The sequence below is a fragment of the Muntiacus reevesi genome, chromosome 4 (assembly GCF_963930625.1).
Source record: "Muntiacus reevesi chromosome 4, mMunRee1.1, whole genome shotgun sequence".
NCBI lineage: Eukaryota > Metazoa > Chordata > Mammalia > Artiodactyla > Cervidae > Muntiacus > Muntiacus reevesi.
In genome coordinates, this window is record NC_089252.1 from 33,982,303 (window position 1) to 34,006,512 (window position 24,210).

The following is a 24,210-nucleotide window of genomic DNA, read 5'->3' on the forward strand; positions in this document are numbered from 1 at the left end:
TGATATATTCTGGGTACTTTGTGTTCTGAACATGTCTTTTTCTTCCAAGATTTGCAGGATTTTACTGTATAGAATTATTAGTTCAAATTAATGCTTTTTAAAGTAATGTTAAGTCTTATTCTTTAAGAATTTTTTCTTCCCCATTCTCTGGAGAATGGATTTTCTCTTTATGGTTTTAAAATAACTACTAACATATATTTAAGACTCACTTAGCTGCTAATCTTACTCCACAGCTGATGGATTCTTTCAAACCAGAAGCAGCATACTGCTCTGGAAATTTTCTCTACTTGGTTCTTCTTCTTCATTATTATTTTTTCATCTGGAACTTACGTTGGTTTGATATTAAACTTACTCTGAATCTATCACCCATGCTTTAATGGAAAAAAAAATTCCTTTCTGATTCTTTGAGTTCTGGGCATATCCTTTGGTTAACTATTCCAGCTCACTGACTGGGCCAGTTTATTATACAGGTTCAGTTCTGCCTACACAGCTATTCCAAATGCTGACACCCCCTCCCCACAACCCCTGTAATTAACAGTCCCATTACGTTTTAGGAAAAATAAAGTAAAATGGACAGGATTTATATTCTTATTGCAGCAATGAAGACCCAGCCCAGCCATAAAGAAATAAATAAAATTATATATAAAAATATACTGTGTGGGATGAAAAGCAGAAAACACTGCAAAATAAGAGATTAGTGAATATGAAGACAGAGCAAAAGTATCCAAAATGAAGCAAAAAGGATTAAGCAGAAAAAGAACAGAACATTACTGACCTGTGAGGCAATATTAAATGGCCCAATATACATATATAATTAAGAGTCCCAGAGTGAACAGGGAAAAACAAACTGAAAAATAATCTCCCAGATTTTCTGACTTTGATGAGAACTATAATCCACTGAATCAAGCCTCTCAAACTCTAAATAACCCTTAAGAAAGTCACACCGTAAATAAACTGCTGAAAACCAGGAATAAGACTTCTTTTCAGAGTATTTTAGCAATACTTTTATGGACTTCCCTGGTGGCCCAGTAGTTGAGAGTCCGCCTGTCAATGCAGGGGACGTGGGCTCGATGCCAGGTGCAGGAAGACCCCGCAGACGGAGGAGGAAGCAAGGCCAGCGCCACAGCTGCTGAGCCTGCGCTCTGGAGCCGGTGCTCTGCAAGGAGAAGCCACCGCAGCGGAAGCCCGAGGATGCAACCAAGAGGAACCCCCTCACCTGTACTGGAGAAAGCCCTCGGGTAGCAGTATACGGGCACACCCATACATAAGTTCAAACATTTTTCTGTATTAATATCATTTTCTAATTTTCTAGCAGTGATATGGATTACAAAAACACAAGTTAGAAACCCAGATTTCTGATCCTTTCGGAGGGTTTGGGATCAGGAGATGTAAACCAGGCACAGTTTGCCGATTCCATGGTGTATTCTCTCAGTGTTTTAGGAGGCCAAGGCATTGCCAGAAAATAGCAATTATGTGAGTAAAAGGACCCCGATAGCCCTTAAGGAACACACCACTTTATAGAATTCAGTTTTTCTATTAGGATCACTGTCACTCCTTTCGGCCAATTGTTAAAGTTTTTATTTCTCTCATCTCTATTACCACTTAGACTGCAGGCAATTTTTCACTTCAGATTCTCAGTCTTCCAGCGTGCTCATGCTAATTTGACCTTTAAGATGTGAGTGAAGCTGGCCTGAACTGCTTCCCTGTATGTGAGAACCTAATGTCTGTGCCTCCCAGCGTCTCTGAAGCACGTAGAGGACTTTTTCCTCACTCCATTTAAACTCCTTTGTGTGAAACCCACCCCTCCCCTTTGCTGTCAACCTTTTTGGACCTTCTCCTATTCCCTTTACTACCTTCAACGCCACCCACCCAGGTCATAAAGCAGAGCTGAAGGAAAGCTTGTGGTAACAGGAGAACTTATCAAGCATCTTAGACATCTTAAAGGTCTGTGGGCCTTTCCTGGGGTTCTCACACTATGTAACTTGGCTTTCATTGTTTTACTAATTTTCTGGGTGCTTCCTCTTTCTTCCATTTCTTCTTTTTCTTAGCTCAGCCCTCCTACTCCCTCATTCCTATTCATCATTCATTCTACTCATGAATGATTCATTCATTCTTGGAGTGTTATACCTAACTGGTTGGTTCGGTGGCGTTTTACCACATTTGGTTTGCCAGTTTTTTGAAAAATAGTTAATTGAAAAATCCTTAAGTTTCAGTTTTTAGAAATCAGAGTTCTGACTATGCTCAACATTTCATATGTTCTCTCCATCTGTGGTAACTAGGGCTTCCCCAGTGGTTCAGATGGTAAAGAATCTGCCTGCAATGCAGGAGACCCAGTTTGACCCCTGGGTCGGGAAGATCTCCTGGAGAAGGGAAAGGCAACCCACTCCAGTCTTCTTGCCTGGAGAATTCCATGGACAGAGGAGCCTGGCGGGCTATAGTCCATGTGGTCACAGTCAGACACAACTAAGCAACCAACACTTTCACTTATGGTTACATTTAACAGAATGACATATATTGCTACTGTATCAAAAATGTTACTTTTGTATGAACTCTCACTTTGATGTAATAAAGTAAGATACAGCTAGTGGTAGCATGCTGAGTAACAGTCAGGGTCCCACTTCGAAACGGATGCCATACTCCAGATAATTCTAGGATATTTACAAAGAGCGGGGCAAGAAAAGGGGACCACAAGAATCAACGCAGCAGTCAGTCAGTAGAAACACCCCTAAGGCAGAAAAGACAGGGGACAGCAGCTGCTAACAGTCCCTCAAAGGAGAGAGGATGTCATACTGACAGGAACCTGCAAGTGGAGAGGACATAGCTAGCCCAACTCCCAAGGAAGGAAGCAGGGGAATAAATACCTTGACCTCTCAGGTTTCTTCCAGTCTTCTGCCTGAGCTCCTTGGAATCCAGAGCGAGGGAACCCACTGGTGAGGACAGGCGAGCCTTCCAGCAGAGTGTGGCTGTGAAAGGACAAATGGATGATACCGGGAACACACGGCTTGTTTTACTCAGAACTAGTCCTTTTCGTGTCTAAGCAGCTTGAATGTGAATTAATCAGGACTCTGATTGTTATGAAGGAAACTCAACTCGATGTCAAAAAAAGAAGAGGCAGGGAGGAAGGAAGGAAATGGAAGGCAGGGGAGGAGCTAATTTTATGGAAATAAATGCTGCTGGGGCCCATGCTCTCTCCCTCCCCTCTGCATGCCGGTTTGTTTTGGATCTAAGTGGGGACCTGGACTCCAGCAGCATCCGGGAAACATCTTTAGAGCAGTATAATAAGATAAGAGATGAGACTCATCTTCCAGTTCCATGGCGAAAAGTCTTAGAGATTTTACTAAGAGATGTAAATCAAGATTTTGCATAAATGGGATCAGAAGACTGACTGGAAAAGATGGTAAGATATTATTTCTTACCAAACTTATATAAATATAATATAATCCTCACCAAAATCTCCCCTGAATTCTTCTGGAGTATGAAAAATAAAGTCTAAAAAGTTCACCAAGAATTTGCCAGAACATCAACATTGGGGGAAAAAAAAGGGCATCATGAAGGCTACTTAACTATTAAACTGCATTATCAAGTGATTAGTCATTGAAAGTATTATACTCATGTCAAAATGTCAAGTTAATTAGACAAAACCAATGGGGTGGGAAATGCATTAACCAGTAATTACTGCTGGGAAAATTAATGGTATGGGGGGAAAAAAAATCAAGTTAGACCCTTAAGTCACATTTTATGCTCTCAAAACTTCCACGTGAATTAAAGAGTGATGTAAAACACAAAAGCATAAAATAGAACAGATGAGATGAATATTTAATCTTGGGACGCAAAGGACGTTTTAGGAATAAAAAAGATTTGACAACATACAAATGTACAACTTAAATGTCAAAAAAATACATGCAAAATTAAAAGGCAAACAGCAAACTAGGAAAACATTCTTAAGTTGAGAACTTATTTCTCTACTGTATAAAAATATTTAATAAATGTTTAGTAAATGATGTGTTTGTTCATTAAATGTTACTTTTCTGGAATCATTAGGGAAAAACAAAGCTAATAATTTTAGATAAAATAACAGTAAAAAGCAATTAATACCTTATTGGAAATAACAAATGCTTCTGACTGGCCATTCATAATTTAGCATAATCTTATTTTCATTATACCTATAATAGAAGTGTTAAACACACATAGAAATAAGGCTTGTGTATTTTTCATTTTTAGAAAATTAAGTCCCTTATGATCAAAAGTGGTTATTCTATTTTATATCCTTCACATAGAATCTTTTTTTTTTTAGAATCTTCTTCTATGAATAACTTCACTTAAATCTCTTAGATCTGTCAGTACATTAAAACCGTACTTGCTGATATTATAAAAAAAAAAAACCCTGTAAAAACAGTGTCACTCACCTGACTTGGAAAATTAATCACACAGAATAAGTTTAATAATGTTCTGAATTTAAAAGGAATTGATTTAAGTCTGCTCAGGAGTCAAAACTCAATACTCCCCCCCCCCCCCCCAATGGAAGAAGAAACTCAAAATATACTTTGCTCTAAATGCCATTTTAAAGAAACTGACAGAACATATGAATAGTGGCTAAAAAGATAAATGGGTACATTCAATGAGAATTTTTATTTCAATTATCCACAAAACAATATAATAATACTTTATAAAAATATTAAGTTTTAGGCTACCGTTATTCATTAAAAAAAGTGTTTGTGCTAGAAGGCTGTTTTTACCAACTCCCTTTTTTGGTAAGGAAAACACATTAAGAGGCTGAAGAAAAGCTGTTGGAAAAAAAATCTTCAAATGTACAAACTTGTTTATTTTTCTCAGCAATTTAAAAATACATAAACCATTTAAACTGAATACACGTTAAGTTAGTGTTTTATTTCCTAACTATACAATTGATATAAGGAACTGTTCCATTCAATTAAAACCTAATGAATGCCATCAATTTTTTCTGGCTTATTTTTTGGAAGGAAATTATTAGTACATAAACATAACTTTCTCCTTTTTAAAATGCTTAGAAAAATTGAAATATCATAGTTCACACAAAGCCCTTTAAAAATCTGAAGTCACAGGTTGAGGATGTAAAAGGTAAATGATGACAGCAGTCTTCTTGGGAAAATCCTCGTGGAAGGATTCAATACTATGCAAGTTACGTAAACATAAGAAACCACTGCAAGTTTTAGTACCAGAACTACTGCCAACCTGCATGAAGTTCATCTGTTCCATTTTAAAATGGTTTGAATCTCAACACAGATACCACAGCACAGAACTGTTTGTTTAATGACCAAATCAGGTAAGCGATGATGGTTAGTAATGATATTCCTAAAATGTTGGGACTGGATGTGTTGTTATATTTAAAATGTGACTACAAAAGAGAGTGTTTTAAAACGTAAATACCAGACTTTTGTCAGACTCAGTTCCTTTGGTAGATACTTACACCGGTGACGCTGCCATTCAAATTCATATTTTGGGATTTTAATTTTCTTTCTGAGTTAGTCATAAGAGTCAGTATTATTCTGTATGTTTCACTGGTGTACTTTAAATATGCAACAACTGTCACCCTCTTTTCACCAATTATACTGAGTACGTTCTCCTCAAATCAACTAAATTCTAAAAGGGGAAAAATGATCATCATTAAGTATACTTAAAAACGGAATGCAGATTTCAACATGGACTTGAAAACTGGAGTTCTAAAAATGTTCTGCATAGAAGCTGTATCACTGGAATTAGTGGGAAGCCTTAACTTAGCTATTTGAGGCTACAGCACTCATTTAGTGTTTGTGTTAAGAAAGATTAGTTTTATAGTCCTACCTATAACTCTTAAAATCTCAGAAAATAGATTAAGTGAGGAGCTTTGAGTGCCAGCAAAGCCATTTTGTCACTCCTTAACATCAACGTTAAACACAACATCCCATATCTCTATCTGTAAAACTTTCACATTTTCTTTTCTCATATTTCTTTTAAATACATTTTTCTCTCTGTTAGTCTATATTCAGCATGAGCAAAAGTGCATTCAAGTCCCTGATCTAGTGATATTTTCCATTTGTGGCACCCACCGTTAAGTACATATTAGCAATCTCACAGTACCAGTCTACTTTTCAAAAATGACTGTTAAAAAACGTTGGGTTTATTTTTTTCATGCTATCTAAAGATTAAAAGATTTCCCCTTGGATTGTATGATTTCAATTATATATTGCCTTTAAAAAAAATCAATGCAACCTTACAAAAGATTAGCTCACTTTCTAATTACCTTCATTATTTTAAACTGAGCTATTAAGTAATGATTAAAATGAAAAATGTCTTCTACTTTCCAGTTTCATGAGTATATTGAGTATTAACACAGTGCATTATACTTTCAAATTCCACTGCTATCATCTAACATTCAATCAAGTTTTAGATGCCGTTTCCTTTTTGCTTCTAAAAACCTGGCCCACTTCCGTGCAAACAGAGGCATATATAAAGGTTGCATATTAACTGTTCAACTTAGAAAAAACTTCTAAGAATAAATGCAAGATATTTTTAAAAACTGGAATGGAATTGTTTGGTCCCGTGAAAATTCCATAATTCTAGATTTTATTATGGTATAACTGATTTTAATCTCCCAAGTTTTGCCTATACTGATTGATAAATTTCTCTTAATTATGAGTTTGGGGAATAAAAGAAAGGGAGTGATTCATAAGCAGTAGCCTTGCTGCTCTTCATTGTCATGCCATCATTCACATGGTCATCCAAATTTTAACTATACTTTCTTTGGACCCTGAAATCAGCTGGAAAAATTCATCATTGGTACTTTAGAGTTTAACACTTGGAAAAAAAAAAAAAGTGGTTTTGTGCAACCATGTCTGGAATTCCAGTTTACCATCAAAAACATGCAGGGTGAAGAAGATTTTCTTCTTTTGATTCCTGTACGTCAGTGAGGAAGTCTACACAAGTTCTTTACAATTTTGGCAGATCGGTGCATATAAAATAGGCTGCTTGGATTATAAATTTTCTCCTGGCTGGTACTGTGGCTCTGTAGCAGTGAAATAGTCTTCCAGGAAGGACTGGATATACTCAAACGTTGGTCTCTCGTCAGGGTCCTTCTTCCAGCAGAGATTCATCAGCTCGTGGAGGGACTCCGGGCAGCCCTGGGGGCACGGCATCCTGTACCCTCGCTCCACCTGCTCCAGCACCTCGCGGTTCACCATACCTGACACACGGGGTTCACACGGCAGGAGACGGTGAGAATCTGCGACCCTCAGCGCCGCGAGCCAGACAACACCCCCCACCCACTGACTCGAGACAGGCGAGCGAGCTGCTTTACTGAAACGATCCTTTCTGACAGGGAAATAAAGTGTAAATGTCAAAGGGCATCAGCAAAAGCTTAGAAAAGTGCTAATCTGTTTCAACATGTCTAACTTTCTTCATTCCACCTGAAATCTGGTTTTTAGTACTCATGCTTTCAAAGCCAACCCCGAACTTGGGCTAATCAACAGAGGCAAGACAGTGTCTGAAAACAATTCAGAAGGAGTTCTAGTTCTGGTTTTGCCAAATATACTGATTATGTTACTTTATATCAAGTCACTTCCTTGAAACAGTCTCCTTATCTAATGTCACCTTTTTGACTTTGCTCAAATGTATTACACAGGTCCTTTCTTGTATTCCTATGTAATCCCCAACTATTTCATCAGCAGCTCACCCTGTGTTATCACAGGTTAAGCATACCCTCAGTTACTTGTGGGAGGAAGGGAAGGAGATGACTGAGATATATTTATGCTCATCATCTGAGAAAACAGTAGAGCAAAAAGACCCTTTTAGAAAAGGGAGAAAGCTATGCACACAGAGCCCCATCTCAAGGACTGTGGCTCTCACAGACTGCTCACCATCCAATGCCAAAAAGAGAGCGCAAGGGAGAGAGGGAAGAAAGAAAACAGACAGGTAAAGAGAAAAATAAAGGCCTTTCCCCCATAAACTCCAGTTACATGAAATGCAAGCTCACCTGGATATGGCACTCTGCCCTTTGTTACCAGCTCTGTCTGTAGAATTCCAAATGACCACACATCAGACTTGATTGTAAATCGACCATACAATGCAGCCTCAGGAGCTGTCCACTTGATTGGAAATTTTGCACCTAAGACAGTATTGACAAGCTTGCTTCAGTAACTGGTTTCTTTCTGTGCACATATGGCAAAAGCAGGGCTCTTTTTTTGTCAGTATCCCTACTGTACCTGTCATCAGTGTCAAACTCTTCAAAAGTACAAGATTTTCTTTAATACTATTTAAAATTTCCATTAGTAGAAAACACATTTCTTCCCGATAAGATATTCAATCACATAAAAAAAGAGCATGGCTGGTGGGGACAGAAAACCATTCAAGAAGGAACAGAGGTAAAAATGCTAATAAGAAGCAACCAAAAACATGGATTATAGGATCTATAACTTTTTAAGTTAGTCCAGCTGCCGCGTGCTGTAGTCCATGGGGTCGCAAAAAGTTGGACACGACTGAGCGACTGAACTGAACTGAGCTCCTAGTAGTTACAACTGCTGGCTGCCAAGAGCATATTCTGTTGGTTCTATGTCTACTGGTTGTCAACCATAATCTCCTTTCTATATTATGATATCTCTCTGGAAAATTTTACTGTACTATCATTTTGAAAAGCCTGTTTTAATGTACTCGAATATTTAGTGTCTTAGCACTTTTTATGCACATTATGCTAATTGTTATCAGAGACACAAAAACACACCCTTTGTGATGTTTATATACTTTTAGTGAAAATAAGATTATAGGTGTCTTAAATACTTAAAGTTACTTACTTATGTAGATATATAATGTTGTAAAATATAGTTCTTTAGATGTTCTGACAAACAGAAGATCAATTTTCATTAGCACAATCATAAAAGATTTCATTTAAAAAGTGGTAGCGAAGCTTAGCCTTAAAGAGTGGTTAGAATTTTCATAGGTAAAGACTGAAGAACCGGAAGATATTCTAGCTGGAGGGGACAGCACACAGGTATGGAGATGGAAAAGAAAGCACTGAGCTTCCAGTGCTTAATGTAGTAAAACCTGGATGGTTCTGAGGCTACAAACGTTATATTAAAGTGTTTATTTGTTGGCATGCCAAGGGAAGTGTGAAGAGGAGAATACTGCTTGCTGTATTCATAATGCAAACACCACCCACAGTCAGGTTGTTCTCTGGGGGAAAGAGCTATCAGAAAGCCACAGTATTATGCGCTATATATAATTTTATAAACAAAAATCAATGCTTCTATGACTCTTTTGAGCAGGTCTAGAGCTGTTTGCTTAATTCTGTACAACCCTGTATGTTCAAAAGAACGGCAAGAAAATCCATTCATTGAAAATGAGGTTACCAGCATTTATTAAACAATCATTTTACCTTGTCTTGCCGTATATTCATTGTCTTCAATTAACCTTGCTAAGCCAAAATCTGCTATTTTGCACACAAGGTTTTCTCCTACAAGAATATTAGCAGCCCGAAGATCTCGATGAATATAGTTCATTCTTTCAATATAGGCCATACCGTCAGCAATCTTGGGAAGAAAAACAAACATATATGGTATGAAGGGAATGATGGAAAGGGCAATTCTGGTTAATGTTAAACCGGATCACTGAAGAAACATCTCTCGAAGAGAGAGGATGGTAGTGGGGCACAGTCTAGTAGATGATAGGAAAAACAGAAAACCTTTTAGTGGAGCAGGGAGAGAAGGATGAGGAGGAAGAGAGGGGTCAGGAAAAGGAGAGGGGAGAAGGGGGTAGGGGGAGAAAAGAGATGGCACGTGGCCCACAAAGCCTGAAGCATTCAGCTGGCCCTTCCCAGATGAGCAGTCTGCCCGCCTCCACCATTAAGGGGCTCAGAGCCTGGAGCTCAGGTGTATGGACGAGGCTTGACATATGCTCAGGTTGCACAGGCGCGGTTTCCTTAGTATAAAGCTTCTCTGAATTGCCAGATCCTGTGGACATCTGGACACTCACTGTGAAGGAGTCTTAGATTCAATGTGTCAACCAAAGCCAATAAAAGACCCCTTGAATACCTACCATATATCTGAATAAAACTTTTAACAGTTCTCAATTATATTTAAAAACAAAAACTCAGAAGAGTAAAACTACCCCATCTTAAACTGTATACCCGCCATCTCAATTCTTGTTTGGGACTATATTAAAGAAGAAATTCAGCATATACTTTATTTTTCTTTATTTAAAGACCAATATGATTAATTACTTTAGGTATATTGGGCCTTCCCTGGTGGCTCAGAAGGTAATGAATCTGCCTGCAGTGCCGAAGACCTGAGTTTGATCCTTGGGTTGGCAAGATCCCTTGGAGAAGGAAATGGCTACCCACTCCAGCATTCTTGCCTGCAAAACTCCATGGACAGAGGAGCCTGGAGGGCTACATTCCATGGGGTCCCAAAGAGTTGGACATGACTGAGCAACTAATACCTTCACTTAGGTGTATTACCTTCCCACCCTCTATCCTAGCAGGATCAGTGTGACTCTGGGTTGCTTAGTATCTGCTGTCTCCCGCACCCCGCTCCCAGCTTTGTTCAGGTCTTCTGTAGCGTATACTTCAGATTTCTAATATTTTCTTTGGAACAGCAATCATTCATTGTCTTAACATGTATCTGCTTCAGTATAAATACATACAGATTTTGTATTTGTGAATGCATATGTTCCTGAAAGGCCACATGATACAGAGCAGCATGGTACTGGGATCACTGACTCTAATACTCGTCAGTTGTATGAACCCTAGACGCCTGGGTCCTCAGATACTACAGTACCTGTAATATACAGAGATTAGACTGGATTATCTGTAATGTTCCTCTGAGCTCTAAAACTCCATGATTTCACTATATAAACAACAGTATTCTGAGAAGCCTGGCGGGCTGCGGTCCACAGGGTCACCAAGAGTCGGATAAGACTGAAGAGACTTATCGCGCGCAAGCACACACACACGAGATTAGTTTACATTTTTAATGTGCACTTGCAGTTCAAATGGACACACGGGTGAACACACAAGTACCTGAGCAGCCATGTCCACCAGCTGTGGGAGCTTCAGATACTTTCCATCTCCCTCCTTCAGGAAATCTAATAAGCTCCCTGTAACAGACAGTAAGACATTCATGAACAATAAGCAAATTTAACAAGAGTAAAATGGGCTAATTAGGATATAAAGCTGTAATACTGTCTGTTCTTTAAAAAAAATCTTGACTGTGAAGGGAAGCAAGAGCCAGAGAGAAGCTGGTGAAAAGCGGACGCTGGGACAACGGGAGAGTTTTCTGTTTAAATGAAAGGATGAAGAACATAGTGTAAGAACTGTCCTTAAATAGAGGAAGTGACACCACTTCTTTTGATAATTGCTAAAACAGTACAAAAGCTGCAGAGCCCAGAAAGAGCAGCAATCGGGGATTGGAATGTGTCATTTAGACAACTGTTTTTCTCTGCTCTTTAAACAATTACAACAAATCCCCCCTCCCTTAAGTGTTCCTCTTATCCATTCATCAGAGCATTCTAAACGTACCAGTGGGCCTTTAACTTTGTTTTGGTCATGGGTTATTTTGAGAATCTGACAAACACTACTGACTCTTTGTCTAGAAAAATACACATAAGTATGAAAAAACTGATGGAGAACTTCAGAGGAAGTTTTCTGAACCCTCTGAAGCTCATTCAGAACAGAGAGCAGGTACTTGATAAGTAACTGGAGACCAGTTCAGAGCACTCCTTCAGTTTGCCCCATACACGTCTCTAGCCTTATTTCCAACTTTCTGCACTTTCCACTACCCATGGCTTCACTCCCCATTTCCTAACAGCTCTGCAGAAATACCAGTAGCCCTTCTGTTTACCCATCCACATCCCTCATCATCTTAAAAGGACAATACAAGACTTGTCTTTTCTACTGATTTTTCTAATTTTTATTCCAACCTAGATAATCTCTTCCTCAATTTCTACGTTACTCACTGAATGTGTCAAACACCTAGAAATTCATTATGCTTTGGCTTGAACTTATTTGTTCAGAGCAAGCTGTTATTTAGCTTTATAATGAAAATTAACTCATTGGGTTAGGTCTTCTTTCCAAATTCAATGTAAGTTAGTTAGATGGCTGTATTTCTTTGATGCCTTATAATACTAGCAGACTGTTTATATATTAGAAGCATTTAATACATTATTAATGTATTATAATAATTATATATTATATACATTATATATTATTATACATTATTTATTATAATATAAAAATATATATTATATATATTGTATCCATTATAATTTAATTATAATAATATCAATTATTAATAATTTCTAGAGTGTCCCACTTCCCTGGTGGCTCAGATGGTAAAGTGTCTGTCTGCAATGCAGGAGACCCGGGTTCAATCCCTGGATCTGGAAGATCCCCTGGAGAAGGAAATGGCAACCCACTCCAGTACTTTTGTCTGGGAAATCCCACGGACAGAGGAGCCTGGTAGGCTACAGTTCATGGGGTCACAAAGAGTCAGATACGACTGAGCGACTTCGGTTCCAGTTTCAGTGTATCCTGACAACCAAGAAAACACAAGAGGCCCCGAGTTCGGTTGGGTTAGAGGGCCAAATTCTAAGTGCGTGAAGAGCAAAATGGGGAACCACCGAGTTTAAAAGTGGGAGGGGCGTTTGCGATCCTGCATCCTCAACACCCCATCTAGATATAATCCTAATCTGGCAATCTGACAACACAGACCTCTGTCACATTCCCCAACTGAATACTTCTTGAAATCAATACACAAGCTAAATGGCCCGTTAGCTTTATCTCCACAACACTCTTATGCTCTCGATATTCTGATTTAAACTTCCTCCTGGTCCCTTTCCTCCCTTCTTGTTCACCCTAATATACTCTGACATAGGATACCTGGTAGTTTTTTATGCAGAGATTCCTTGTTAAAAATGCCATGTGCTCTGATTCATGTTGAAGTTTGACAAAAAAACAAAATTCTGTAAACCAATTATCCTTCAATTAAAAAATAAATATTTAAAAACGCAAAAAAGAAAAAAAAATGCCATGTGCTTTGGGAGCTTCAGGTAATGTTTTAGCCATCAATTAGCTCAGTTCAGTTGCTCAGTCATGTCCGACTCTTTGCAACACCATGGACTGCAGCAGGCCAGGCTTCCCTGTCCATCACCAACTCCCAGAGCTTATTCAAACTTATGTTTATCAAGTTGGTGATGCCATCCAACCATCTCATCCTCTGTTGTCCCCTTCTCTTCTTGCCTTCAATCTTTCCCAGCATCAGGGTCTTTTCAAATGAGCCAGTTGTTCACATCAGGGGGCCAAAATATTGGAGTTTCAGCTTCAGCATCAGTTCTGCCAATGAATATTCAGGACTGATTTCCTTTAGGATTGACTGATTGGATCTCCTTGCTGTCCAAGGGATTCTCAAGAGTCTTCTCCAACACCACAGTTCAAAAACAGTTCTCGGGCGCTCAGCTTTCTTTATAGTCCAACTCTCACATCCATACATGATTACTGGAAAAACCAAAGCTTTGACTAGATGGACCTTTGTTGGTAAAGTAATGTCTCGGCTTTTTAATATACTATCTAGGTTGGTCATAGTTTTTCTTCTAAGGAGCAAGCATCTTTTAATTTCAAGGCTGCAGTCATCAACTGCAGTGATTTTGGAGCCCAAGAAAATAAAGTCTGCCACTGTTTCCCCATCTATTTGCCATGAAGTGATGGGACCAGATGCCATGATCTTAGTTTTCTGAATGTTGAGTTTTAAGCCAGTTTTTTCACTTTCATCAAGAGGTTCTTTAGTTCTTCTTCATTTTCTACCATAAGGGTGGTGTCATCTGCATATCTGAGGTTATTGATATTTCTCCCAGCAATCTTGATTCCAGCTTGTGCTTCATCCAGTCCAGCGTTTCTCATGATGTACTCTGCATATAAGTTAAATAAGCAGGGTGACGATATACAGCCTTGACGCACTCCTTTCCTGATTTGTAAACCAGTTTGTTGTTCCACGTCCAGTTCTAACTGTTGCTTCTTGACCTGCATACAACTTTCTCAGGAGGCAGGTCAGGTGGTCTGGTATTCCCATCTCTTGAAGAATTTTCCAGTTTGTTGTGATCCACACAGTCAAAGGCTTTGGGGTAGTCAATAAAGCAGATGTTTTTCTGGAACTCTCATTTTCTTTGATGATCCAACAGATGTTGGCAATTTGATCTCTGGTTCCTGTGCCTTTTCTAAAACCAGCTTGAACATCTGGAAGTTCATAGTTCACATACTGTTGAAACCTTGCTTGGAGAATTTTGAGCATTACTTTGCTAGCATGTGAGATGAGTGCAATTGTGAGGTAGTTTGAACATTCTTTGGCATTGCCTTTCTTTGGGACTGGAATGAAAACTGACCTTTTCTAGTCCTGAGGCCACTGCTGAGTTTTCCAAATTTGTTGACATACTGAGTGCAGCACTTTCACAGCATCATCTTTTAGGATTTTAAATAGCTCAACTGGAATTCCATCACCTCCACTAGCTTTGTTCGTAGTGATGCTTCTTAAGGCCCACTTGACTTTGCATTCCAGGATGTCTGGCTCTAGGTGAGTGATCACACCACTGTGGTTATCTGGGTCATGAAGATCTTTTTTGTATAGTTCTGTGTATTCTTGCCACCTCTTCTTATATCTTCTGCTTCTGTTAGGTCCATACCATTTCTGTCCTTTATTGTGCCCATCTTTGCATGAAATGTTCCCTTGGTATCTCTAATATTCTTGAAGAGATCTCTATAGTCTTTCCCATTCTATTATTTTCCTCTATTTCTTTGCACTGATCGCTGAGGAAGGCTTTCTTATCTCTCCGTGCTATTCTTTGGAACTCTCAAGAATGTCAGTTCTTAACTTCTGGTTTTTCTGTTTCTCTTGGGGGAAGTCTCTTCCCGTCAATGTGCAGCCTGTAGTTGATGCTGTCACCACTAGGTGGCGGTACCTCACTGACCAAGATGGGCATCTGGAGAGCGATGACGCCATCAGAGGCTTTCACTATGGATTAGTGACTCATTAATACTAAAGGGAGGAGATAAAAATTCAAGAGGGTAAAAAGCAGGCCTGTCAGCAAGCATACTTGGTGACTTACCGGTCCTTCTTCCTATGCATCATCAACAAAGGGGAAAGAGGGAAGAGCAACAACCTTTCTTTCTCCTTTCCCTGCCCTAATCCACCCTGTTACTGAAGATCCCACACCTTGGGGTCTGGGGTTTGGAGAAAAAGACACCCTTCAGTTGACAGCAGTGGAAAAGAGAAGTTTCTAGAGTCCTCAGAGTATATTAAAACTAGATAAAATTAATTTCCTTAACCTTACCTGATTTCTTCATTTAGTGCTGAAGACACAAATACCGTTCTGATTGCATTGTTTTAAATCAACTAAAGCAAATACTTTTTTTCCTATTCTACTGCCTCTGGTCAAACGGAATGAAGGACTTTACTCTCAAAATAAATTCAGTGCCTTATTTTCCTTTTCAAGTCTGTACTATCCTTCAGAATAACTGGGACTAATTACTAAATATTCTGTTAAACAACATGTCAGACTTTCTCTTTTCACATGTCTACATAAAAATCTCCAATTAGAAAATACAATAAAAATCTGTATGCATAAAGACAGAAATGACAAAATTTATTAACACAAATATCCCAGGAGATACTGACGTTACACATACCTTTAGACATAAACTCAGTGACTATGTAAATTGGCTCTTCAGAAACAACAGCATATAGTGGAACAAGTTTATCATGTCTCAGTTTTTTCATTATCTGAGCCTCTTGAAGAAAAGCTTCTGGCATCATTGTACCTGGCTTCAGTGTTTTGATTGCTACTTTTGTGGTTCCATTCCACGTTCCTAGAGAAACAACCCACATTTCACTAGATTTACAATAAACTTCAATGAGCAGCAGTAAGCTTACATATTTCAACATATCATAAATTATGGCCTTTTAATCTATGGCCAAACAATGACAGAAAACAAAAGTTCAGGCTCCTTACCCATCCATACTTCACCAAAACATCCTTGTCCTAGTTTAACCTCTAGTCGCAAAGATTCTCGCGGGATTTCCCAAGCATCTTTTGCTAGACCTTGAGTCTGGGGTTTCACAGTTGGACACACAGTTGTTAACTTATGGCATAAACCATCGGCATGTTCTAGATAAATGAATAAACTACACTGTAAATGAATATTTTACAAAAACTGAGGTATACATAGTTGTACCAGTGTTTTTAAAAGTTTAAATCATAGGATATAAAAACATGATATTCTATGAGTTTTATTACAAAAGCACAAACACAAAAATGAAATTGCATAAAAGAAACAAAACATACAAGAAGTGAAATATTTTATTAAATACATCTTAAAGTTATTATTTATTGAATACTTATGTCCCAGCTATTGTCCCAATTCAGTACTTTGCAAATTTGTAAAAATAAAGGAACCTTAGAAAACTTAAGCAACTTTCTCAAGGCCACCCAGTAAATATGTGATGGAGATGGGTTTTAAACCCTAGATCTGACTGCCTCCAAAGTTCTGCTTTTGATCACTGTGTTTTATTTCTTCCCCAAAGGGAATGCTACCATTAACAGCTATTTCTAGAATCCACAAGCGTAAGAAGCACAATAAAATCAAGGAAAAACTTCTTTAAAGGACTGATTTTCAAATAAAGGGTGACAGAAAAACAGGAAACCCCAAATTTACAATGGTTTGACTTGTGAATCCTGTTTATCACATTCCGTTCCACTCTCAACAAGTAACCACACACATCCACATTCTAACAAGTGCAATGACAACTGATGCTACTGCTTGGTAATGTGCTGAGTCAATGTCAAGACTGATGACTGACTTGATAAGACTCGATTCGCAGCTAGCTGTCACTGAAGAAACTGTCATGGAAACTTCCCCTCTCCTAGTATTAACCATTTAAAGACTTGCAGATGCATTTATATATCAAATTGGAGATTAAACATTTTGAGACAGAAGACTCTAATACTGACTACTATTCAAAGATCAGAGAAAGACTGAGAAATGTCTACACTTGCTACAGGTTAATTTTCCATGAAAATAAAATGCACCTTCAGATCACATTTCACTAGAATCACACTTCACCAAGTCTTATGTGGTCCAGCCTGTGCTGAGGAGGGCAACCTGACAGGACACATAACAGTTTTTCACTAATGTGTTCAGTTTTACCTACTTAGGAAGCATCCCAAAATAAAATTTTGCTTTTTCGTTTACTGTCACATCTATTTGGCACATCATACAGGAGCCCAACTCAGGCAGTAAGTATTTCTGTTCTTCATTTTAAAACTAAAATACACTGGGCACATTCTGTGTCAGAAGTAGCACACTAAACCTTAAGAGGCATGAAGACATGGATCTGTCCTCATAAAATGAAACACAAGGAAGTAACTTTTACCTGTGAAGTACGCACGTACCTGTGTAGTGTTTTACCAGTTTCTGCAGGGTATCAAACTGTGCTCTGGTTGTGATGTAGTATCCACCGTTGTCAAGCTTCCTAATTTTGTAGTGCTTCACATTGTCACCCCTCACCTCATCCCAGTCCCGAATAGAGAGGGAATAAGCACCTAGAGGGGAAATGGACACTCTTACTGTATCTTCCTTAAAATACTGCCTGAGGGAAATTTTATACTTGTATTAACAATATTCATACCTTTAGTAGTTTCACTCTCTCTTACTAAGAAAATACCTCGCTGATTCCCAGGATTGAGAAGTAATCTTTCAGCATCTTTTCTCCCCATTTTGCCAAAATACCATCTGGGGGAAAGAAAGAGTAGTGTTCTGAGTTAGAAGAGTGTAGGCATCAGAAAAATTAAGCACAGATATTAGTAAGAATGAAGTGGGGTAGGGAGGATGACAAAGAATAAAACACAGCTTTAAAATAGAACAAAATGGAAGGTCTTTTTTTAGTAAGAATATTACAAGTATTACTGTCAGAATATATTCTGTCATAGTTTTTTCATGTACTAACTACTCAAAAGGCCTTTTAAACTCCATGAGGCAGTCAGAGAAACAGTAAATACAGAAGGAAAGGCAAGAGTGACAAACTGCCTTTTAGACAGTGACAGATGGAAATATTAACATTGCAGTAGGAAGAGTGAAAGGGCTTCCCTGGTGTCTCAGATGGTAGAGAATCTGACTGCCAATGCAGGAGAGCCAGTTTGATCCCTGAAGATTTGATACGATCCCCTGGATTTGATCCCTGGGTTGGGAAAATTCTGTGGAGAAGGGACTGGCAACCCACTCCAGTATTCTTTCCTGGAGAATGCCATGGACAAAGACTGGTGGGCTAGGTGCTGCAAAAGTTGGACACGACTGAGCAACTAACACACATACAGAAAGAGTAAAAGTGGTTCTCTGGCAGCAGTGATCATTTGTATTCAATTTTGTTATTCAATCACTCAGGCGTGTCCAGCCCTTTGCCACCCCATGGACTGCAGCATGCCAGGATTCCCTGTCCTTCACTACCTCCCAGAGCTTGCTCAAATTCATGTCCATTGAGTCTGTGATGCTATCCAACCACCTCATCCTCTTTCATCTCCTTCTCCTCCTGACTTCAACCTTTCCCAGTATCAGGGCCTTTTCTAATGAGTCGGCTCTTCACATCAGGTGGCCAAAATATTGGAACTTCAGCATCAGTCCTTCCAATGAATATTTAGGGTTGATATCCTTTGGGATTGACTGGTTTGATCTCCTTGCTGTCCAAGGGACTCTCAAGGGTCTTCTCTAACATTGCAGCTCAAAAGCATCAATCCTTCAGCACTCAGTCCCATTCTCACATCCATACTTGACTACTGGAAAAACCATAGCGTTGACTAAATGAACCTTTGTCGGCAAAGTAATGTCTCTGCTTTTTAATATGCTATTTAGGTTGGTCATAGCTTTTCTTAAAAGGAGAAAGTGTCTTTTAATTTCATGGCTGCAATCACCATCTGCAGTGATTTTGCCGCCCAAGAAAGTCAAGGTTTCCATTGTTTCCCCATCTATTTGCCATGAAGTGATGGGACTGGATGCCATGATCTTAGTTTTTTGAATGTTGAGTTTTAAGCCAGCTTTTTCACTCTCCTCTTTCACTTTCATCAAGAGGCTCTTTAGTTTTTCACTTTCTGCCATAAGGGTAGTGTCATCTGCATATCTGAGGTTATTGATATTTCTCCTGGCAATCTTGATTCCAGCTTGTACTCAGTAAGATGCAAGTGAATCATACCCAAATTATTAGGGATCCTAGTGTGGGTTTGATTTTGTGAATAAAAATGCAATTTTTGCTGTGGAGGAGCCATAGAATAGTGGAGAAGACAAAAGGACAAAATCGAAAGTAACAAGTGTCACAGTATAACAGAGAGTTATGGAGACACATTACACATCACAAATATAAGCAAACAAACGTCCACAGAGCACCTACTATGTGCAGGGTGCTGTGTTAACTGCTGTGATAGGAAGTATTATTTATGGATCCCCGGCAAACCTGCTTTGACATAAAGGTACAGGCATGTCTCATCTTACGGTGTTTTGCTCTACTGCACTTTGCAGATGCTGTCTTTTTAAAAGCTGAAAGTTTGTGGCAACCCTGCTTTGAGCAACTCTATCAAAGTCATTTCTCCAAAAGCATCTGCTAACTTTGTGTCACTGTCACATTTTGCTGTCTTGCAATATTCCAAACATTTTTTTTCACATAAGACAGCGAATTTAATTGACAAATGTTGCATGTGATCTGACTGCTCTATCAACTCTCCATCTCCTCTCTGCATGCCCCCAACTCTCTGAGACACGCAATCCTGAAATCAGGCTTACAATGGTCTCGAAGTGTTCCTTTCTCTGATTGAAAGAACAGTGAATCAATGCAGCAAATTTCACTGTTCTTTTAAGAAACTGCCACAGCCACCCCAACCTTCAGCAACTATCACCCAGACCCGTCAGCAGCCACGAACACCGAGGCAGGATCCTCCACGAGCAAAGTGATTACGGTTTGCTGAAAGCTTAGACGATGGTGAGCATGTTTCAGCAATAAAGTATTTTTAAAGAAGGTATGTACTATTTTCTTTAGACAGAAGCTATTGCACACTTAACAGACTACAGTATAGTGTAACTATAACTTTTATATGCACTGGGAAACCAATTCACTTTACTGTAATATTTACTTTATTGTGGTTGTCTAGAACCAAATCCACAATATTTCCAAATATGCCTGCAATGTCACTGAAGGTGAACTTTAGAAGTTGCAAGTTTTAAAAAAAAGTTTTAAAAGTTGCAAGAATGGTATGCAGAACTCCCATTTACCCCCCGCCCAGGTTTCCTGTTAACGCTGCTTTGTCATACTCTTTCCCTGTGTACGTGTGTTTGTGTGGCTGTGTGTGTCTGCTGAACCGACCGATGGCTGCACACACGCTGAATCACTGCCCCAACACCCCCATGTGCGTCTCCTGGGAGACAGAGACTCTCCCGCACCGCCGCGGAGGGGGCGCCGGAGTCCAGCAGTGAGCACCATGACACAGCGACACCAACTGCGGGTAGCTTTCTGAAGTGAGAGTCTGCGGAACAGAAGAAGGGCTGATGCGATGTTTTTAAAGTGGGGGAAAAAAAAGACTAGGGACTAGGCATAATGCAGTATTATAAATGCAGCTTCATTTAAGATCCTACTGTAAGCAGACACTGTGGCATTAATTATTAATTCTCAAGTAACATCTCCTATTAATACGATACATTAGCTGTATTAAGACTGGCATGTAATTGTGTGTGTAAAGTTGTGGCTAAGCAGAATGTACATTAAGACATTTAAAAAATCAAAATAATTAATAAAACATGAAATGGAGCCATACTCTTCAGCCTGAATGGAATCTGCCGGGGCTACGTAATTGCTTGGGATATAGCCGTTCTTTCCTGTAGCGATTGATCTCGCCTCCCACCAGTCTCCTTCCCTGCAACACACAGAACAACAGTCACCGCAAGGCAGACCACAGCCCAGGACACAGTCTGCTGCAGTGCCATCCTGTATCTGAAATAGACAAGAGAGGTTACTTCCAGTTTTAATTTATGCATTTGTTTGATCAAGAATTAAACTCAAAGAATAGTATTAAAAAAATAGGTTACATGAATTAAGGAAATAAGGCTAAGCAAAATCACAAATGCGTATTTTTGCTCTGAATCAAAAAACAACAACCCTGAAAAACAAACCCCTTTGCCCTAAAAAAACCAAAACCCACTTTAATTTTACTTGTGAGATCTCTTTTTTTTACATAACTCTTTCAACCTAAGACAATAAACTATACTGAATAAAATAATTTGGGAAGTGAATCTTTCAGATTACTCAGTTTCGAGTAAAGGTTTTCTCCTTTAAAAGCTTTACTGATATAATTTGTATACCATGAGATTCCCCCTTTTAAGATATTTTGAGTTTTGCAACCATCAGCACTGTCAATTTCAGAACACTTTCATCACCCACCAAAAGAAACTGTGTACCCATTAAGAGCCACGCCCCATCCCAATCCTTCCCCATCATTTCCAACCACTAATGTGCTTTCTGTTTCTATGGGCATGCCCATTGTGGGGGCATTCCACGTAAATGAAACCATACAATATGTGCTCTTTTTCACTAGCTTCGTTTACGAAGCATAATTTTTTCAGCATTTATGAGTTTTTTTTTTAATTGCTAAATGATCTTTTTAACAGTGCAAAAAAGTAATGTTCCTTTTTAGTCATATTAATGGGGAAAAAAGTTCAGATCCCCTAGAACTCTTGTAGCCAAAATATTTAGCAATGAGCGATAATAAAAAATTTAATTCCTGGAACAGTACATATTTACAAGAATGTTATCCATGAATATCCAAATAAGACTAAAATTAATTCAGGACATGAGAAGTACATGTAATTTTTAACATGTTAGCCCTGAACTTTCCCCCAATTAATGGAAAGGAGTGTATATTATCAATCTACAATGAGGAAGACACATGGATTCTGCTGCTGCTGCTGCTGCTAAGTCCCTTCAGTCGTGTCTGACTCTGTGCGACCCCATAGACGGCAGCCCACCAGGCTCCCCCTTCCCTGGGATTCTCCAGGCAAGAACACTGGAGTGGGTTGCCATTTCCTTCTCCAACGCATGAAAGTGAAAAGTGAGGGAGGTGGGAGGGGGGATCGGGATGGGGAATACATGTAACTATATGGCTGATTCATGTCAATGTATGACAAAACCCACTGAAATGTTGTAAAGTGATTGGCCTCCAACTAATAAAATAATATTAAAAAAAAAAAAAAAAAGAAAGTGAAAAGTGAAAATGAAGTCTCTCAGTCGTGTCCGACTCTTAGTGACCCCATGGACTGCAGCCCACCAGGCTCCTCCGTCCATGGGGTTTTCCAGGCAAAAGTACTGGAGTGGGGTGCCATTGCCTTCCCCAATAGATTCTGCTACTAAAAATTAAATGCATGTTTGGCTTCACCTGAGGATAAGTACTGAAAACACAGTCTACACTGAAATTTTATAAATGCCTGAGGTGAATTTGCTCTCTAAAAAATGAAATGGGAAATCCTTTGGATTTTCAAATGTTTACAAACTCAAGCAATTGCCTTGTAGCTTCTGGTATTTATTAAGTACATTCAGACACACAAGCTGAAAACTCTGACCCTGATAACCATTCAGTGATTCATTCAGACTTTCACTCACTACCTTTTTAAGTGACAGACCTTATAATAGGCTGTGCCAGCAACAGGGGGAAAGTCCTTAACTTCAGGTAACTGTGGCGGGCAGGACTTCTCAACCTCAGCATCACTGACGCTCTGGGCTGGCTAACTCTGTGTTGTGTGGGACTGTCCTGCGCACTGTCAGATGCCGAGTAACAGCCCTCGCCTCCATCGACCAGACGACACAGTCTGCCAGATGCCAGCTGCTGCACCCTGGCGGTAACAACCAAACACGCCTCCAGACAGTACCGAACGGCCCTGGGTGATGCGGCCTCGGGCTGAGAACCACGGTCTAAAAGGATGACAGGCAAGTGACAAACTGCAAACCAAAACTGTGGCAGCAGCTGTGACTGACGTTGGCACAGGCCACCACGTGAGCACTGGAGAGACACCCAGTCCAGCAGGAGGTGGGGACTGGGCCAGGCAGGGAGGGCAGAAAGAAAACCAAGGAAGGCTTCCTTGAGGAAGGACACAGGAAAAAACACACTTTGAATGACAGATAGGGTTGGCTAGACAAAGGAAGGAAAATGGAGAGACAAGAAGTCACATTTCAGAAAGAAGAAGTCACATGTGTACAGGCACAGAGAAGGGGAGAACCCAGGGGTATCCAGAGTCACAAGTAACGGAGTCTGGCAGGGCAGTGGAGAGGGGAAGGGGAAGAAGCTCGACGAATGATGCCTGCTTTTATTGCTGTTTCATCTTCACAGCAGTGAGCAGTTACTGAAGGACTTTAAAGAAGAAAGACAGGATTGTATTTCATGTTCTCAAACAATAACTGGTAGCAAGTGGGAATAAGGTTGGAAGGAAACATGCCTGGATGCAAAGAGACCATAAATATCTATTTTGAGATGTTACAAAGTGGCCTGCTATGCCTGTTAATGAAATTATGGGATCTGTTTTTCATAACAAGCATTGAATTTTCTAAGGTGGATCAATAAATGACAGAAAGCCTGAGACTCACAAAAGGCAAGAGACAGTTTGGGAATGCACGGGCTCCTCAGCCCTTTTCTTGGTTTTGAAAAAGAGATAAGATCTTTAAACCACCTGGTACTTAGATAAATGGGATCACAGAAATCTCTTTATAAAGGTTTTTTTTTTTTTAAGTAATGTACTCACTTTCATATATTCACTCATCCTTAAAACTGTTTATGGCAGAACCACAGCAACACAATTTGTAGAAGTTGTAGCTTTTGGCTTGAGCAGTAGTCTTCTGCAATGTGTCTAAAAGAACCAATGTATCATCCAACCCAGTAGGCAGAGACCCACGCCTCACCACTCTTGTCTCTGAATCATCAACTAGCTCAGTGGTTTCAGCGTAAAGTAGGCGGGCACCGTATTTATCCCTTGTAAAAAACTCGTAACACTTACGTATTGTTAATTATTTGAAATCTTTCACCCTTCTTAAATGAAAGGTCTTCTGTAGTTCTAGCTTCATAATCATATAAGGCCACAAATATAGTAACACCACCTATTGGGGAAAGAAGACCAAGGTAAATTATACAGGCAAATTAACAGAG

At 39.4% G+C, this 24,210-nt stretch overlaps 1 protein-coding gene across 5 annotated transcripts in view; it reads right to left on the reverse strand.

Moving 5' to 3' along the window:
• Positions 1–4,610: 4,610 nt before the first annotated feature.
• YES1 (YES proto-oncogene 1, Src family tyrosine kinase) overlaps positions 4,611–24,210 on the reverse strand; it is a 62,206-nt gene continuing 42,606 nt past the window's right edge. For all 5 annotated transcript variants that reach the window (XM_065932507.1, XM_065932504.1, XM_065932503.1 and 2 more), the window contains exons 3-12: positions 24,062–24,161; positions 20,839–20,937; positions 17,676–17,779; positions 17,440–17,589; positions 16,000–16,155; positions 15,677–15,856; positions 11,024–11,100; positions 9,383–9,536; positions 7,988–8,119; positions 4,611–7,198 (exon numbers count right to left, since the gene is read on the reverse strand). In XM_065932507.1, coding sequence (XP_065788579.1) covers positions 6,990–7,198; positions 7,988–8,119; positions 9,383–9,536; positions 11,024–11,100; positions 15,677–15,856; positions 16,000–16,155; positions 17,440–17,589; positions 17,676–17,779; positions 20,839–20,937; positions 24,062–24,161 — 1,361 coding nt within the window. In that variant the 3' untranslated portion in view covers positions 4,611–6,989. The remainder of the gene's footprint in view (positions 7,199–7,987; positions 8,120–9,382; positions 9,537–11,023; positions 11,101–15,676; positions 15,857–15,999; positions 16,156–17,439; positions 17,590–17,675; positions 17,780–20,838; positions 20,938–24,061; positions 24,162–24,210) is intronic.